The following is a 14,206-nucleotide window of genomic DNA, read 5'->3' as shown; positions in this document are numbered from 1 at the left end:
AGCGAGACCCCTGAGGCCCTGGGCTTGAACAGAGGGAGTCCGTGAAGAAGGGGAGATGGTGTGGGGTGCTTCTGAAACTCAGCTTTCATCTTCACTGAGCGTTCAGCAGGATCACTGTTCCTCAACATACCCTTTGGGGAAAGCTGGGGTAACGCTCATTAGACAAATGAGGAAAAGGGGGTTCCACTGTCACCTTGTCCTCTTACTGGGTCTAAACTCCTTGTGCAGTTGAAGTTATGTTCCCGAAGTTTGGGCCACAAGTATACAACGTGGGAAAGTGTTCTCTGGGACTTTTAAGTCAAATCAATGTGAAGAGCATTTTTTCCTGACAGCTGAGATGGAAATTTTCAGATTTGAAATTATCCTTGCTCTGATAATTTTAAAAATCTGAACTGCTTTCTTCTTTGTATCTGACCCAACCTGTGGAAGAGCGCTAGGGTTTACCTATCAATGAGTGTCTAATGTGTGTCTTTTGGAAATTTCAAATGTTTTATTCAGGCGCCAACCTGCTGGAGAAGTTGGACATGTAGGGAAAGATAAGACCCTGGTCCTCCCTGGTGGCAAGGGGTTAAGACACAGCCCGTGAAGCTGTCCGCAGCCTCTGCAGCATGAGTTCAATCTCCCGGCCGGCTAGGAAGCAGCCCACGTGGCGCAGCAGACCTCTCCTGTCTCACTGGCTGCTCTCCTCAGCAGTGTACTCTGGTCAGCCTACCTGTTCTGTTTCTCACTCTGTCTCTGGTGAATCCTCTCACCCCCCACACCTCTGGCCTGTCCCCCAGCTCTTGTATGCATAAATAAATAAATCTTAAAAAAAAAGAAAGCAAGACCCTCAGCCTCCAGGCGGCCTGCTGTTGCCTCCCTCGTCATCCATAGTGCTTATGTGCCATTAATCCTGGGGCACATGTGAACTAGTGTCTTCTGTCAGCTGGACTCAATGTTGACTCTGGAGACTGTTGGGGAGGTGGGGGGTGTAGCAATAGAGGGTGTGTTTGTCAAGGGGAGGAGGCAATGAGCAGGGGGTACATTTTCTGCCTGGGGACCACCTGCCTCTGTGCTGAACCTTCAAGGTGAAAGAATCAGCCACCGACTCGCCATGACTTCCACTCTGGGTGCCAAGGGGGAATCTGCCGCCCATCACTAAACTCAAACTATAATTCAGTCTCTCCATCTTTTCTTTCATTAAAATCTCCCCACTGTTTCATTGGATCCAAATGAGTTTCATCCTCTTTCTTTTGCTGCTTAAGAGGTCAGAAGGAGAAGGGGTGACAGTCAAGGGCAAAACAGGTCAAGGAACTAGGGACTATCAGCTCCAGATTCATACAGTGCTTTTCTACTGAGAGGTAGCAAGTACCTTGAACATTCTATTTTCTTTGCACCTATTGTGTCCACTTTGGCTGGAACACACTGGGGTGCCATGTCAGTTGTTAAGTTGCAGGAATGTTTCCAAGTGGGTAAACAGCTATCTGCTGACCTCTCCGGTTTCCTCCTCCTGCTAGTCTTCCCCTGACCTCCTCACCATGGTAACCACTGGACACCACCTTGATCTAGCAACTCAAGGATGAAGCTGGCACAGCTGGGACCCCACAGCAGGCCCATGGCCCGGGTTCACCGTGCAGAGGTCATGTCTGCATAGAGACTGGTGTTAGAAATGGCAACTATCACCTCTGGGCCTCATACACATTTGTGGACTGAGTGACTTTATGACTGTCTGTTTTCAGCTATGTGAAAGGGTAAGAGGAGAGATTAGATCTATCGACTGACTCTAAAAGGTAGAAACAGGGTTAATGTGTGGAAGTTACAGGAAGCACTCTGAGCTCAACCCAAGGGAGAATTAACTGTCAAATCTGATCAAAGGAAGGTCTGCTGCTAGGAATGGTGGTGCATCTCCTGGCCCTGGAGGTATTCAGAAAAATCTGGATGACTCCTTAGAGCTAACTGATTCAAGCATCAGTCAGTGACATACATTCCCTCATTCACCGCAGATCTCACTGAGTACCTTCTACATCCAGGCCTGTTCTAGACTCTGGGGATAGGGTGAGGGCAGAGGCTTAAATTGTGATCCCCAAAAAGGTAAGTCCATGCCTTCATCCCTGGTACCTGTAAATGTGGCTTTATTTTCAGATGTAATTAAAGTTAAAGATCTCAAGATAAATTCATCCTTGATTATTATCTGGGAGGACCTAAAGCTAATGACAAGTGTCCTTATAAGATACAGAAAAGGAGGAGACTCAGAGGAGATCAGGCCAAGACTAAATTTGGAAGAAAAAGGGCATGAATGCAGTTCCTAGAAAACCCTGCCTATTGTTCTGATCCTGCTGACAAAGACCCTTTAGCCTCTCCTTGTCCCACTGTCCTGCAAATAAATGCCCGCTTCTCCCCAGTTCAGGGAGGTGACCTTTGAGACAACATGAGCCCAACATGAGACCTTTGAGCCCACCATGTCCTCAGGTTTGCCTGCACCTGATTAAATTGGATTTCCTTCTACCAACTCCTGTCTCCTGAATTTTGGCTTATGAGTGGCAAGGAGCAATACCCTCCCCTCACCCCAAATCCTCTAACAAAATGGGATCAGATGGGAGCATGTAACAGGGAGACCTGGGGGTAGGGTGTGCATGTGTGTGTACACACATTAAAATATACACATTTTAATGACCAAGTCTGAAGATGTGGGAAACCTTACCTCCACCCGAATCGCCTTCTTGATGACGACAGGCTTGGAGGGCTGGAAGTGGACCTGCAGGCAGTACTCGGCCTTGGGGAAGATGATCCCCTGCATCGTGGACACAGTGAAGTCATCGCCCAGATGCTCCAGGCTGGTGATCCGCCAGGCCACGGGGAGGGGTGTGATGTTGCGGAGAAGAATCGCCTTGGATTCCTTTCTGTAGGGACCAAAATACATTTTATTAGTTTCCTATGATTTTCGTTTATTATCACAGGTCAGAAAAAGCATTGTGGTTATTTCAATTATCGCTTAGTTCTCTGATCTGCATTTTTCTAAGCTGAATGGGGTCTGGTGGTGATCATCAAGGAGTGCAGGACACACGTCAATATCATCACAATATTCTCTCCCACTAGCCCCAGAAAAAAACGTTCTTTTCTTAAAATAATACAACCTCGGTAAATGAATATGTAAATTCCAGTTTTGGTGTCCTGCTCTCTGTTCTCTAATTTCTAGAACAAAGATTCTTAACCTTTGAGGATAACGGGAGTACTTTGAGTATCTGGGAAAAGCTAGTCCTTCTCTTGAGAAAAGCGCAAATCTGAATACAATATGGCAGATGATCTAGGGGTGTGAGGGCCTGGCCTTGATCCTGATAAAGTCCAGCTGCCGGACCTAAGTGAACAAGCTGTGAATTCCACAGGGTTAGTAATTGCTCTGGCTTGCTCAGGGTGCAGGATTTCCAGTGCTACAACCTGGAATGTTCTGAGAAAACCAGGATGAGTTGGGTACCCTGGAAGAAGATTCCATTTCAGAGCTGGTATCCCTCAGAAGCCTAACCTGTGTAGCAGGAGCCGGTCAAAGTGTAACTGCCGGGGCTCCAGTTCCAGTTCTGGGCGGATCCCCTGGCAACTTAGTTTGAAGACAGTCGGCTCTGGGTTCTCCTTGATGCAGCAGACAATGCTGTCTTCGAAGACGCCCACAGCAGTGGGGTAGGCCCACACGCTCAGTAACTGATGGAAGTGGCAATAACAAAGAACAGTTACCCCAAGGATGCCAAGGTCTTGAATCTCCTAAGGACACCGGGCCCTGGAGGACTTGCTTCCATGGGACCGTACCTGCTTCTCGTTGGGCTTCAGAGTCATATTGACGGGCTCCAGGAAGTAAGTGTTTGCTTTGACATCATTCTGGAAACAGAAGAACACCTCCACGAGCAGCGGGGAGTTGTTCAGGATTGTTAGTGTTTCCATGTTGCCTGGGAACAGCGATGACTTGTACCTGGAAATGAACAAAAATGAGGGGAGTTCTGAGGACTGACCGCGCATTCACGTGGAAAGGGAGGGTCGTGCGGTATCCCCTTCCAGAGGATACTGGGGTTACCGGAGGGGAAAAACATAGCCTGTAGTTGTGAGGACCTGAACCCCTTCTCCAAATCTTGGGCTCTTCATCTTTTAAGCTGGGATGGTAACATCTCTTAGGATTTCTGCATTAAGTGAAATCATGCACCTAATGCTCTCAGGACAGCTACAGATATCAAATGCCCAATAAATGGCAGTTGTTACTATTATCATTATTATTACTAAGAATTTTGAGAAATATGCATCTGTCCCTCCATCCCCATCCTGGACTCCCTCTGTCTCCCCATCCCTGTCCTGGACTCCCTCTGTCCCTCTATCCCCATCCTGGACTCCTTCTGTCCCTCTATCCCCGTCCTGGACTCCTTCTGTCCCTCTATCCCCGTCCTGGACTCCCTCTGTCCCTCCATCCCCGTCCGGGACATCCTCCATGGGATGGAAATCACACTCAAGCTTTCCCAAAGATCTACATTCACAGCCTGTCTCCACTCTCTCAACTCCCACCGATTTCTCAACTCACTTTACCTGGGCTTCACCCTCAAAAATTCCCACAAAGTAGGGGATTGTTAAGCCCTCTGTGCTGACCACCATGTGCTGAACCCCGCAGGTGGCAGTGTCCTCATCCTCGGCCCTCTCCGCTGCACTTGACGCAACTGGCCGCTGCTGTCCTCACGGCCCTGTCACATCCTGTTTGCAGCAACAGCACTGACCCTCTTTCTCATCTCCTTTGCTGCCTTCTCTGGTGAGTGGTGAAGTTCTTCAGGGCTCCCTCCTCAGGCCTTCTCTCCTTGCAGTGCCTTCTCTTCCGAGGCCATCTCATCCACCTCCAAGGCTTTTGTTGACTTGAACACGGACCTCTCCCTGGAGAACCCAAACTGTAAACTCCAGTCCCTGTTTTATGTGGCTACTAGCGATATCCTCCAAGCACCTCAAACTTAGCACATCGCAAGTGAACTCTTTTCCCTAGCAAAGCCTGGTCCTCTTTCAGGCTTCCTGTCTAAGAAAATGGTGCCCTCATTCATCTGGGTGCTTAGCAGAAACCTGAGAACCCTATTCTCCTGATTTGAGGTTCAGGACACGTGGAGGCTCCATCTACAGAGGCCTTTTCATGAGTCCAACCCAGGAGTCTGAACTCTGCTTGGCAACAGTGGAATACTTACTTATCTCTTGATTTCCCACAAAGCAGCGGCCCGAAGTAAAACTTTCCCGTGCTCTTAACATACTTCTTAAAGATGATCTCGTTCTTCTTCAGGTCCTGCTGCCGCTGTGGGAACACCACTCTGTGCCAGGAGGGAAGGGAGAGGGAGGCGCTGAATGCGGTGTCATCCTGCCCAAGTCTCCAGGCGCCCACGCCCCCTGTTCTGCAAGGGGCCCAGGTGTCTGGAGACAGAGCGATTCTTCACTGGGCGACCTTTACTGAGTCTTCACTCCCCTGGCCCCCACCCTTCTCGGAGAGATGACAAGTCCAGTTGGAACTTCAGGGAAAGGTGAGGCACTGATGACAGGGTTGAGTTGGATTTCTTGTTCTTTGTGCCCAGCTAGGAACGTTCCTGAGAATCCTTATGGGAAACTAGTTCTGGTGGGTATTAGCTAACTTCTGAGATTCTTGCCCAATGTGGCCCCTTGGAGAGAACCGCAAAAAGGCTCCTCTGGTGGACAAACTATAAACATCACCCCAGTGGCCTGCTTATTCACCAGTCTTGTGCATTCATACCATGCCTCAGGGACACGGGGGTGTGCGGTTGCTCAGGAAAAAGCGCTCCCATGGAAATAAATGCACACATTTCATATTATGGAATAAAATGTCCGACAGAAAATATAACATGTTTCCATGGCTTGGCAGTTAAAAAAGTATAAACTCAGTTGCCAGAGGAAAATCACCTTCCTCCCTCAACACCTATTAACCTTTACCTCAGTCTCACAGAACCACGTCATTCCTTAGTCAGTGTCCAAGACTTCTGAAGCCCAACACGGCAAGAGGGTCGGGGTGCTGGCCCAGCTCCACACCGGTATCGGTGACAGCCTGTTCAAAGTGCCACGGGGGAAAGCGGAACTGTCTCCACCCACCACTAAAGTAAAGTACACTCACTTTGGGTCTTGGCAAATGTGCGGGTAACTGCAGACGCCGCGGCAATAAAGCTGGTACTGGCGGTGAGTTCCAAGGATCTCAAAGTTAAACGTCTGGTCGAAATTTCCAAGATCATCAGAACTGAAGTGTATCCGCAAAGTCACCTCGCTGTTGGCAGGCACGGTCCACCGGAAATGATTCAGTCTGCAAAGACCACACAGGCTGCTGAGGTGAGACGGCTTCCTTCTGGCCCAGAGAAGACAGACCACGGCCCGGGGGAAGCCCTATCCAGCCGGGGTGAGGCATACTGGACCCCGCGGGCAGGACAGTCCTGCTCCGTGCTGCTGCTGTGACGGCTGTACCTTCCAGCTGGGGCTCCCCCGGTCCCTGCACTGGGTTACTTGGTGGCCCACCTGATGAACTTCTCCTGGGAGTACTGCCCTGTGATGTTCTGCTCTATGTCCGACAGGGGGGTGATGTTTCCAGGAGATCCCACAGGAAGGCCCTTCCTGTAGGGGAGGCGGCGCTTGTCCTTTGGCTCACGGGTCTGATCAGTTTTTTCCTTCACTTTCTGTTTGACTCCTTTTGCCGAGGAAGTCTGCTCCTCCTGAACCTTAATTGAAAATGAGCATGAGTTCTTAAAATACTCCCCTTACACACACGGACAGAAGGCACACAGACGCCTGATGCCGCTGCAGCCTGGTGGGGACGGCGCCCAGGTTCAGGATGCTGGCAGTGGCTGAGAGCAGAGCAGAGCCCAGCCTGGCACGTGGGTGAACACCCTCATGTTTTCTTTGGCACCCAGTTCCCCGAGGATGAGACAGGAATCTTAGAGGAGACTGCAGGCTGGCAGGGAGTGTGTGCCTGTGTTACGTTTTCATTGTCTCTCTCTCTCCATCAAGGCCCCTCACCCCCTCCCGTTCACACTGACTTTTGGGGAGACACCAGATTGGTGTTCTTACAGAACATCCCTCAGTTTGTACATTTCTGACTATTCTTTTGGGGTCAAGTAACTTACTCATTTAATCCCTGTAAAAGAAAACAAGGTCGTAGGTTTGACCAGCCTCAGAGGGGATGCTATGCACATCTTGCTTTGTCGCAGTATGGGGCAAATAACATCAGGCTGACCACGGTGACAGATGCAGAGTGTGAGAGTGAGCGTGGTGCGGTGCAGACCACCACATCTGGCCGTGAGCAAGCAGACACGCCCCCTGCAGCTGGCTGGCCACCTCCAGGACCACGTTCTATTCTTGGGCTCAGAGTTTCACCGCCTTCCACCGACTGCCCTTTGTGCGTGTCCTAAACCTTAAACCATCACTTCACTGGGGAGCATGGGTTAGGGCTTACCTAATTCCACGTTCCTGCTATAATGTTAGCTGCCGTTCTTTTAGAATGAGAACCTTTCCTTTGTGAATGAGGGACAAACTAGAGTTCCTCCTAAAGCGATAAGAATGCTTAGCTCTTTCCTTTGAATGGCCAATGTTGAGAACAAGAGGTTGGTGGAGTAGTCAGCTCTGATGGAGGCAGTTTTCCCCCTTTATCTTTTTTTAACTTGGACTCTGCTCACCCACAAGTGCCACTCACCGCAGATGTTGATTTTCTGCTTGTAAACTGAAATTTGGGGAAGTCACTGTCACCTACAAGGCCCCAGGTGATTTATTTGTTGCCAGTTTTATTTATTCTTTGCTGATATGCATGATTGGTAGGCTATTGTGTGGAGTCAAATTTTGGGTCACTATATTTCTCTGGGAATAAAAAGCTCTGCTGTAATTTTCAGTAGACATACCTTCTGCATATTACTGCAGGTTTATTTTTCTTCGTGATTTATTCTATTATTTTGTGTGTGTGTATCTTATATGATTTTTCATTTTGATTACTTCTATCTTTAATCCAGCTGGGAGTTAATTTAACTGTACTGAATCAGTAGAAGAGATAAAAGGTGCTTTTACCCAAAGTATCCAATCTTCCTTATCAAAGTTTCTTTAAAATTGGTCTTTCCTGGGGCCTCCCTGGTGGCATAGGGGTTAAAGTCTCAGTGCTATCAAGCTATCACCAGTCACGGTGGCATGAGTTCGATCCCTGGCCAGGAGCTGACCCACATGATGCATCAGACTTCTGTCTCTCGCCCGCTGCTCCCCTCAGCAGTGTATTTCAGTAGATCCGCCTGTTGTGTTCCCTCCCGCACCTCTACACCCCAGTTCTTGTACGCATAAATAAAAAAAATAAAATCTTAAAAAAAAATCGGTCTTTCCTCTAAAGATATTTGTGTACCCTTTCTTGTTTTCTTATGTACTGTGTGAATTACCTTAGCTTCACAATACATTCTCCTATCTTTTATAAAGAGCAAGTTTTGCTGATTTTTTCTTGCAGATGAGTGTCAGTGTAATTCCACCAGTTCCCAAACCCCCTCCCCCCCCACCAGGGACTGGAAGGGAAAAATTGGTCCTTTTCAGTTCCCTCTTGGGAAGTTAGGTAAAGTGGGCTCCAGGGAAGGTGACATCCAGGCTCACGCAGGTCCTCAAGTAGGACTCCCTGAGAATGAGGGAAAATACCACAGCCAGCATGATGCTCAACATCTGGCCATGTGGAAAACTTCCCCTGACGTCCCAAAGATCAGGGGGACAGGTTGATTGCTCTTTACCTTTACAGAGCCCACGAGGTTTGAAATCTCCATTTCTGTATCCACATCTCTCTTCTCCTCCAGCAGGGACAGCTCGTCGGATGGTGGAATTATAAACACAAAATGCTTTAGGACTTCCGTCATGGCCAAAGGCAGCCGCTTCGTGGGGTAGGAGACGATTGAGAATAAAGTAGGAGGCGGGATGGGGGGTCCGGACGAACCCAGACCAAGGATGTCTAGGATCTAAAGGAAAAGTCCATTGTTAATTTCCTGCGCAGAGGGCCAGCCAACCTGAACTGAGCCCAGGAGGGTCAGCATTCCACCTTTTCTCCCAACATTCCTGGGAGATGCCACTGCAGTACGGGCATGATGAGCCTCTGGCTGTGTGTTCTACACTCCCTGCACCCCCTTATCACAGACCTGTCACTTTATTGTGCCTGTTTAAGTGTCTGTCTCTGCAGCTGGACTGTAAACTCCATTAGGACAGACCTAGCTCACAGTAGCACTCAAGAAATCTCTGCTTAATTTACAGAGTCCAGCTCTTGAGATTCTGATGTCAGTATGATAAGAGTCGTTCCATCTGTTTCAGACCCCAAGCGAATTTTTCTTTTATCTTTAAGTGTTCTTTCCTTCCAAAGGTAAATGAAAGATAGCTTGGAAGCCAGTCAAATACAGCAAAGGAAAAAAAAACAAACAAGCAAAGGTTCTGGGAGCGGGAAAAAGATGAGAATGAGCAGAGAAGTCACACAGAAAATCAAGAGAGAGAAGATGTATTCTTACGGCCTTGTCCCTTCTACTCTGATAGATGATATGCACTCTCCGAAGCAGAGGGCTTGAAAACTTAGCAGCAACTTCCTTCTCCGCATGCAAAACACTCAGAAAAAGGAAGCTATCCTGAGGTTAACTGCTGTCATGGCAACAGTGAGTGGCCCGGGCCACCTGAGTTGCCCCTCTGTGGACCCCATGGGCCACTGGGCCCAGCAGCTAACTCTCCACATGTAGTCCTGTGTGTATAATCCTGTGGGTCAGGCAGCCAAAGACATGTGCTGACTAATGTGTGGCCAGGATTCAGAATGTCTGTGAGGAAAGAGATGAATACTCTGTACCAACTGGTGCAAATTAATAGATCCCGGTGGTTCTTTAAGCCACTGTCTAACCCATGGCTTGGAATGAGGAGAGTATAAAATAAAGCAAAAGAGATGTTGGCTACTGGATTAGGACATAAATAAGATGAGGAGATGTTCTTTTTAAAAAACTGAATTTCTGGGAAAAAAAATATAAAAGACTGCTTTCCTCAGAGGTGAACCTGAGGCAGGATTGGAAGCAGTGGTGCTGTGTGGTCTGCCCCCTGTCCCCCTCAAGTACTTTGCAAGACTCACAGTGAGGCTACAGCCCATCGAAATCTATCCTCTGCGGAATCAACCCCGACCACCCAGATACCTCTCTCAGGCTCTGCTCTCTACTCTTTACGTTGCATCTGATTTCTGGTAAACTACATCAGGGATCAACAAGCTGTGGCCCCTGGTCAAATCTGGCTCACCATCTGTGTAAATGAGGTGACATGTCTTTTCGTCTTCCAGTTGCTGAGTGGTTGCCACAAAGACAGTATCGCATGCAGTCAAAAAGATGCACTCTCTGGTGTTTTACAGAAAACTTCTGACTCTGGGCAAAAGGCTGTAACATGCAGCCCATAGGGAGAGAAAGGGGCGGGGGCGGGGGATGGGTGGCACAGGTGATTTTAGGCAACACTTTGGTCTCTAGAGACAAAAAAACTATCAGGCAGTCTCCTTTCTGTCACTGTGGGGAACTTGTTGGGAAAAGATTTTAGAGTAGCTGAACCTCTAGCTTCACCCCAAAGGAGACCAGCCTTGACAGAGAGTAGCACCAAAAATAGTCAATATTAAAAATCAACCGCCAGGTGGCTTTTTAAATCGGGTTAGGTGGAATTATTTAGATCCGTGGAACTTTCCAGGGACTTGCATCAAGTAGGAAAGGGCACTGCAGCCATCACTGTGTAATCTACAATGGGGGCACCAGAGATGACTGGCATTAAGGGGATGTGGTGTTCATGTGAGGAGAAAAACAACATTTTTGTGACTGTCAGTACAGCACCTGCTACCTGAGTGGCTACATCTGCATCCTGGAGCAGAGTCTGTACCTGGTCCTTTTTGGGAAGCCTGTCATTCTCCAACAGCTGCTTCCAGCTCGAGCCCTCGAAGTCCGGCGTCTGGACATTGATGAAGGGCACGCCCACATCCCTCTTCCCTTCATGGTCTTCCTCCCCGTTGGCCTCTCCACCATCGCTCCGGTCCTCCTGGCGGAGCTTCTCCAGGCGCTCCTTCTCTGCCTTCTCCCGCTCCAGGCGCTCCTTCTCGGCACGTTCCTTCTCGGCACGCTCCCTCTCCCGGTCCTTGCGGCCTCTACGTCCACCTGAGGGGACCTGGCGCTGGTCCTCCTGCTCATGGGCCATGTCCTCGGCCCCGGCGTGGGGCAGCAGCATCCCTTGCTTCCGGTCCCAGTACATAAGGATGCTCTGGACATCCTTCAAAGCCATCTCATAGGCCTTAAACCTCTGGGCCAGATGCTTCTCACTGTCCTTCATGAGGTCCCCTTCACTTTCCTCTCGTTCCTGGCCAACAGGAAACCCAAGCGTGTTGCTCTCTGTCGGTAGGGTCTTCCTTTTCTTGGTTAGATCTTCCTTGTCAGTCATTGCTTGATCCCTAACAGATATTTTCCTGTCTACTGTGTCTGTCTTGGCATCCAGTTTGGAAAAAGTAAGAATCTAGGAGGCAAAAAAACATAAAATATGCTTAAAACAGCCCTTTAGGGGACAGCAAATCACATAAAGAAGAGAGGACATTTTATTCTTTGTGAAGGCCTCCAAGGGTTCCTGCCGACTCTTAGGGTGGTCCCCAAGAATCACTCTGGGTTTCCTCCCAAATATTATTTCTGTGGTCCTTCTTGTTATAGAGCTAGGTGGGGTCTGGCACTGGGCACACCGGAAACGGGGCAGAATGCCTTTGATCTCTGTACCTACTTTCCTAGGGCTTGTAGAGTCCCCATTGTGGTAGTCCATCCTGTTGAACTGTGTGCTGGCAGGGGGTAGTGGGGGCTCCACATCTCTGCTCCCATCTTTATAAAGGGGGAGTTAATAACTCCCCCCAGAGGACTACTGGCGATCACATGTGTGCACACATGCAAAACGCTTACAGTAGCATCAGCCACAGAGTAAAGGACCTGGTAGTGTCGCGTTATTGAAACTGCGCAGGGTGCATGTATAGTGGGTGTTGTTGGGAATAAATGGGAGTTTTTAATCTGGCTGCGCTCCAAATTTTAAAAAAAAATATGTATTTATTGGATGAACTTGGCATAGAGGAAGGAACCTAATAAGGTTCTTGCTCACTGTCCTTTTAAACTAGCTTTGTGGATTCAGAGTTTCTCCTTTCCTGGGTAAAAGACCCCAGAGATTCTGTAGCTTTTGGGTCATTCTCGGATGATGTCCAGACTCTTTGGAGAAATATAAGATGATACAGGGTCAACACAGCATTCAGAATGCTATGAGCCTGACCTCTGCACATCCACAACCGGGGGTCATCTGGTTAGGGTACCTGCCTCCTGTTCCCAGGTTCCAGTCTGAATTCGAGTCTTGCTTGTTTCTTATACCTGTTTTGGCTCCCAAACCTGGGTGTGCTCCCATCCTGCTTCTTCAGTCCCTCATTGGACAATTCTGCTCTGACATTTACCCAGATGTGGTCTCAGTCTCTAGCTTGCCTCCTGGGACCAGTCTGTACCTTGTCTGGGAGTCTGGCTTTAGTTCTATCCTCAGAACTGATGGTGCTATAAAGCTGCTGCCCACACCAGTGAGCTACACCCCTTGGCTACCTTGCCACCTGGGGAGCTGTCCTTCTGGTATCACGGTGGTAGAGATACAAACGCTAAGCTTGGTGGGCACTCGGTGTGCTCGCCTGCAAGGACAGACTGAAGCCAAGCATCTTCCTTGACCGTGGGTAAGGACAGACTCTCCGATGCATACCGGGGCTTTGTCAATTTACCGGAGGCACAATTTACCATTGTCAATTAACCTCTAGCACTAGCCTATTTAGCACTATCTGGGGAGCACAGGGGACAGTGGAAAGAGCAAAGTCTGTGGCAAACATAATTGGGTGATGTCCTCGAACTGCAACTCCATCTCTCTCATCTTCAGATGAGGGTTGTGTCTCTGAACCTCACATGGTGGGTGGGACGGCGAAGTGACAGAATGACACGAGGCACAAGCATAGCACCTAGCAAACTGCTCAGTGAACGTCAGTCCCTTTCCTCCTGTCTTCCACTCCACCACAAAATCCTAACTGTACTGGGTCAGTGTTTTGGAGGGAAGGTGTGCCAGCTTGACCAGCTGGCCACAATGGCTGATCCCTCCGCTTATGTCTGCTTCTTGGGAAGAAACGAGGGGGACGCTACCTGACGGCTTGCTCCTTGAGTTTTCTTCACGGGCAGCTCTTCCTTTACTGGTCCTGGCTTTGGCTTTTTGATCTTCCGCTTTTGCTCATCTTCTTCCTTTTGCCGCTCAAGTTCCTGCTGCAGCTTCTTCTCATGCATCTCCTTGGCCAGTCTCTCCAGCTCCCTTCATCAAACCAGCCAGAAGAAACAAGTCAGGAAACCTGGGAATGCTTGGTGGGGCAGAGCTTTCTTGGGTATGAAAAGAAAGAGCAAAAGGGAAGGAGGGAAGGTGGGAGGGAGGAAGGGAGAAAGGAAGGGAGGGAGGGAGAAAGGAAGGAAAGACAAAGGGAGGGAGGGAATGAAGCTGTCTAGCGAGGACGGCTGACATCTGCATCTGGACAGCTAATTCAGCAAGAACTGATGAGCTAAAACTCAACCAAGAGGAATTCTCTGCTCATCTATATTTCGAGTCCAATCTCCTTTCACAGGAGAACAAAACAAGGGCAGGTAATAAGCTTGATGTTCTTTCAAAGTAACTTTCAAAGATTGTTCTGATAAAACATGAGTCCCCCTTACCTGCAGGGGACACATTCCAAGACCCTCTGTAATAATGGAAATGGTGGCTAGTACTGAACCCTAGATGTTCTGTTATTTTCTATACAAACATATCTATAATAAAGCTTAATTGACTAATCAGGCAGTGTATAAGAGATTAACAGCAATAACTACGAATAAAAGAGAACAGTTAGAGCAATATGCCACACTAAAACTTTATGAATATGGTCTCTCAAAATATCTTACAGCACACACTATTGCCAGATCACATGTAACTAACACACAGATGGGGGGGGCTACCATACAATGAGGCCCATCTCCCCACACTGTCACCTTTGACATTCAGATGACAAGAACTAGTGTTTTTATTGGCAGTCCCTAGTGTGGCCAGCTTGCAGTCCTGGCACAGGATCTGAAAGTCACATTCTGCTCCTCTCATTTCCTTTCTGCTATGGATTCTGCAGCTAGTGGCAGAGGGCGCCAAGTATAAATAATTGCAGTGGGAGTAG

The 14,206-nt window shown here is 48.7% G+C and overlaps 1 protein-coding gene across 9 annotated transcripts in view; it reads right to left on the bottom strand.

The window, feature by feature from the left end:
- HYDIN (HYDIN axonemal central pair apparatus protein) overlaps positions 1–14,206 on the bottom strand; it is a 415,526-nt gene that overhangs the window by 60,999 nt on the left and 340,321 nt on the right. For all 9 annotated transcript variants that reach the window (XM_037516090.2, XM_054696975.1, XM_054696976.1 and 6 more), the window contains 9 exons: positions 13,164–13,326; positions 10,861–11,484; positions 8,724–8,945; positions 6,496–6,695; positions 6,104–6,286; positions 5,175–5,294; positions 3,778–3,937; positions 3,500–3,672; positions 2,681–2,879 (listed from right to left, as the gene is read on the bottom strand). In XM_037516090.2, the coding sequence (XP_037371987.1) occupies positions 2,681–2,879; positions 3,500–3,672; positions 3,778–3,937; positions 5,175–5,294; positions 6,104–6,286; positions 6,496–6,695; positions 8,724–8,945; positions 10,861–11,484; positions 13,164–13,326 (2,044 nt within the window). The remainder of the gene's footprint in view (positions 1–2,680; positions 2,880–3,499; positions 3,673–3,777; positions 3,938–5,174; positions 5,295–6,103; positions 6,287–6,495; positions 6,696–8,723; positions 8,946–10,860; positions 11,485–13,163; positions 13,327–14,206) is intronic.

This window comes from Talpa occidentalis, unplaced genomic scaffold, assembly GCF_014898055.3.
Source record: "Talpa occidentalis isolate TD23 unplaced genomic scaffold, MPIMG_talOcc4v2.1 talOcc4.17, whole genome shotgun sequence".
Classification (NCBI taxonomy): domain Eukaryota; kingdom Metazoa; phylum Chordata; class Mammalia; order Eulipotyphla; family Talpidae; genus Talpa; species Talpa occidentalis.
The sequence above is the reverse complement of the archived record's forward strand: the minus strand, read 5'-3'. Positions and strand labels throughout refer to the sequence as shown.